This window comes from Sinocyclocheilus rhinocerous, unplaced genomic scaffold (genome assembly GCF_001515625.1).
Source record: "Sinocyclocheilus rhinocerous isolate Xijiao unplaced genomic scaffold, SAMN03320098_v1.1 scaffold3193, whole genome shotgun sequence".
Lineage (NCBI taxonomy): Eukaryota > Metazoa > Chordata > Actinopteri > Cypriniformes > Cyprinidae > Sinocyclocheilus > Sinocyclocheilus rhinocerous.
This window is the reverse complement of record NW_015652294.1, coordinates 79,221-83,799: the sequence shown is the minus strand read 5'-3', so window position 1 is coordinate 83,799 and position 4,579 is coordinate 79,221. Positions and strand designations below refer to the sequence as shown.

Genomic DNA, 4,579 nt, shown 5'->3' with positions numbered 1-4,579 from the left:
AAGGAGGGGGCTTTGTAGAAAACGAAGCGTTTGAGAGAGGCGGGGCATAGAGGACCTACAATAATGTACAGTATTTGAAAAATAATGTGTTTTTTGAACATTAAAGCATGTCAACATATTCTGTTACACCAAATACACAAAATAATGATCTTTAAAAAAGCATCATATGACCCCTTTAAAAAATCTGCCAATGGGGTAAGAACAATAATTTTAATTCAAAGGGAAACAATATTATTTTTCTTGCCCCGCTAGCTTTTTTTTTTTCTTTCAATTTAAGCAAAAACATACATAATTTTGATACATTTTGCAGAAAACAAAACTTAATATGTTAAGTCATTTTGGTAATCAAGTGAATGTATCTTGAATACAAATAATATTTAGATATTTGTACTGGAAAACAAGTTTAATAAATGGTTATACTGCACATGAGATGATGCATTATGGGTACTGATGAGGCTGTCTGTGCTTTAACTTTTTTAATGGCACACACTCTTACAAAAACATTGCACTTATGTGAAACAGCAGACTCAACTGAAATGCGTCTGGCTAGTGCATATTTACATACACCCAACGATTAAAAATAGAGCGCAAGCAGCGCCTCACCTGCTGTTTCACAGCACAGTGAACATAGAGTGTCTGTGTGGAAATGACTGTTTTATAGGAGTTCCCAAGACCATTAAATGCGCCCACGAGCGCGCCGTCAAACTCTTCACCGACTCCCTCATCAACGCCAGCCAGCCCATAATAGGCTACCGTTGCCGTGATGACAGCGCCTTCAGCAGAGGCCTGTGTCTGGACTGCAAGCAGCTGCGCTGTAACACACTGGGCTTCGCTGTGCGGCACGATCGATCAGGGAGGAGCGCTAAAGGCCTGTTCCTCAGAACCACACCGCAGCCGCCCTACAGAGGTGTGTGTGTGTTTGTGAGAGTGTGTGTGTGTGTGTGTGTGTGTAGAACCTGATCGAGCCGCTCGAGGCCTCGCTTTCCGTCACACTCAGCGGCACCGGAGGAGAGAGCCCAGAGCTACCCATAATCCTGTGAGTCACAGAGATAACTATACATGATAAACAAGAGCTAATGACCAGATATATATGACATATATATGGGTCATTCTACAGAATGAATAATGTTTAAAATAATAGAAAGCTTAACATATATAGGAAATCATCATTTAAAAGTCTGAAAAATCTGTGTGTTTAAAAAGGAACGTCACTACCGAACACCTTTTTCTACAATTAAGTACGAAAATTAGCCATGGTTTTACTACGAATAAAACCAAAAATCATTTTTGTAGCCATGGTAACCACAAATTAAGTGAAGTTTTGTTACTTCAAATAATAAATAATTGCTTAATTTTCTTTTGCATGATTTCTGAATGCTTGAGACTATAAAATCAATCAGACAACTGTATCAATAAAATCATAGCTATAGGTAACTACAAGTTTTGGTTAAAATTATCACTACCAAAACAGTCACTACTGAAACATTTGGTGGAGTTTCGGTAGTGACATCTTTGCTTTGGTAATGACAATTTTATGGGAACACCCTAAAAAAACAGTCACCTTCTGAAACATTTGGTGGTTTCGGTAGTGAAATCTTTGTTTTTTGGGAGTTATCCCATAAAATTATCACTACCAAAACAGTCTCTACCGAAACATTTGGTGGAGTTTCGGTAGTGACATCTTTGCTTTGGTAATGACAATTTTATGGGAACACCCTAAAAAAACAGTCACCTTCTGAAACATTTGGTGGAGTTTCGGTAGTGACATCTTTGTTTTTTTTTTTGGGTCTTACCCCATAAAATTGTCACTACCGAAACAGTCGCTACCGAAAATCTGGTAGAGTTTCAGTGGTGAAATCTTTGTTTTTTGGGAGTTATCCAATAAAATTGTCAAAACCGAAACAGTCACTTCCGAAATATTTGGTGGAGTTTCGGTAGTGACATTTTTTTTACATTTACATTTCATTTAGCAGACTCTTTTATCCAAAGCAACTTTTTTGGGTGTTTTGGGTGTAAATGTAAATGTAAAAAACAAAGATGTCACTACCGAAACTCCACCAAATGTTTCGAAAGTGACATCTTTGTTTTTAAATTTAAATTTATATTTATTCATTTAGCAGACGCTTTTATCCAAAGCAACTTTTTGGGTGTTACCCCATAAAATTGTTACTACCAAAACAGTCACTACCGAAACTGCTGGTGGAGTTTCGGTAGTGACATTTTTTTTTTACGTTTACATTTCATTTAGCAGACGCTTTTATCTTAAACAACTTTTTTTTGGGTGTTTTGGGTGTAAATGTAAATGTAAAAACAAAGATGTCTAACGAAACTCCACCAAATTTTTCGGTAGTGACACCTTTGATTTTTACATTTATTCGTTTAGCAGACGCTTTTATACAAAGCGACTTTTTTGGCTGTTTTGGGTGTTATCCCATAAAATTATCACTACCAAAATAGTCACTACTGAAACATTTGGTGGAGTTTCGGTAGTGACATCTTTGTTTTGTTTTTTCGGTGTTATCCCATAAAATTGTCATTACTGAAAAAGTCACTACTGAAACATTTTGTGGTTTCGGTAGTGAAATCTTGTTTTTTGGGAGTTATCCCAATTTTATGGGATAACACCCAAAAAACAGTCACTGGCGAAACATTTAATGGAGTTTTCGGTAGTGACATATTTGTATTTACATTTTTACATTTAATCATTTAGCAGACGCTTTTGTCTAAAGCGATTTTTTGGGTGTTTTGGGAGTTATCCCATAAAATTGTCACTAACGAAATAGTCACTACCGAAACATCTGGTGGCGTTTCGGTAGTGACTTTTTTTTAACGTTTACATTTCATTTAGCAGACGCTTTTGTCCAAAGCGACTTTTTGGGTGTTATCCCATAAAATTATCACTACCAAAACAGTCACTACTGAAACATTTGGTGGAGTTTTTGGTAGTGACATTTTTGTATTTATATTTACATTTACAGTAATTCATTTAACAGATGCTTTTATCCAAGGCGACTTTTATGGGTGTTTTGGGTGTTATCCCATAAAATTGTCACTACCAAAACAGTCACTACCGAAACATTTGGTGGAGTTTTCGGTAGTGACATCTTTATATTTACATTTACATTTATTCATTTAGCAGACGCTTTTGTCCAAAGCGACTTTTTGGGTGTTATCCCATAAAATGATCACTACCAAATCAGTCACTACTGAGACATTTGTAGGAGTTTTGGTAGTGACATCTTTGTTTTTTGGGAGTTATCCCATAAAATTGTCATTATCTAAACAGTCTCTACCGAAACATTTGGTGTAGTTTCGGTAGTGACATTTTCTTTTTTTACATTTACATTTATTCATTTAGCAGACGTTTTATCCAAAGCAACTTTTTTGGGTGTTATCCCATAAAATTGTCACTACCGAAGCAGTCACTACTGAAATGTTTGGTGCAGTTTCAGTAATGATATATTTGTTTTTTGGGAGTTATCCTATAAAATTGTGACTACTTAAACAGTCACAACCGAAACATGTCATCATTGTTTCAGTAGTGACAAAAGGGAACACATAATCCTCATATTTGGGGGAAATAAACTAAATTTTAGTACAGTTATGCAATTTTTTTTGTATGTTTTAGTAGCGCTTTAGTATGCAAATTAAAATTCTGTAATGAGATGTGGTTGCTACAAAAGCATTACTGTCACTACCGAAAATGTGCAGTCACTACCGAAACATGGGATGTTTTGTCAAAAATAAAGTATACTGAATTATCAGCTAAAATGTTATGATATTGTTTGGTTCAGTGTATATTCAAACTAATGAATCCTTAACTTTGAAATCAGTATGATAAATTTTTTGCCTTTTACAAAGAAAAATTGGGTTCAAAATACAACAAATCTCATAAATAGAGTTGAAATATTGTTAAAAATGTAATTGTTATTCATTTAATTTTAAAATTCAAGAAATGTTTTATTTTTTCATAAAATAGCAAAAAAAATATTTACAATGTAGATGTAAGCAAAATCTTAATAGGTCAATATAACCCTTCTAATTAAATTCTTATTACTTTGTTTCGGTAGTGACAAATATGGGGAGAGGACAAACATTCCAAAACTTTCTGAAGATGCAATATGAGAATTAACTGCACAATTACTAGAAATGTGTACCTTGGATATTATACAATTTGCATACATACACATTTTTTTGGAAAAAATAAATTTTTTCACGACATTTTCAACTCTGACTTTGAATCTATATATATATATATTTATATATATATATAGATAGATATATTAGCAAAATTTTTTTTTATTAATTTAAAAACATAAAAAATATATTTAAAAGCATTTAAATTATATTTTGCCCTATATATATTTTTATTTTTTTGTTTCAAGTTAGGGTTAGGGTTGTAGATTTTTTTTAAAAACATGATTTAAAAATATCAATATATATATATATTTTAAAGCATATAAAACATATTTTAACATATATTCATGTAAATATTTATTTGCCAATTTTTCTAGTCTTGAAAATATATATAAAAAAAACATTTGTTTTTCACAAACATGTTAATCACATTTTTTTTGGA

General features: G+C 33.0%; 2 protein-coding genes across 2 annotated transcripts in view; both read left to right on the top strand.

Moving 5' to 3' along the window:
- The window catches only part of LOC107714460 (hepatic triacylglycerol lipase-like), a gene marked incomplete at its 3' end in the record, with an annotated part of 13,184 nt that extends 12,245 nt beyond the window's left edge, over nt 1–939 (top strand). Inside the window, exon 6 of the mRNA XM_016520302.1 lies at nt 662–939. Within this exon, the coding sequence (XP_016375788.1) occupies nt 662–939 (278 nt within the window). The remainder of the gene's footprint in view (nt 1–661) is intronic.
- A 14-nt stretch (nt 940–953) lies between these two features.
- LOC107714459 (hepatic triacylglycerol lipase-like) overlaps nt 954–4,579 on the top strand; it is a gene marked incomplete at its 5' end in the record, with an annotated part of 10,744 nt that continues 7,118 nt past the window's right edge. Inside the window, one exon of the mRNA XM_016520301.1 lies at nt 954–1,036. Coding sequence (XP_016375787.1) covers nt 954–1,036 — 83 coding nt within the window. The remainder of the gene's footprint in view (nt 1,037–4,579) is intronic.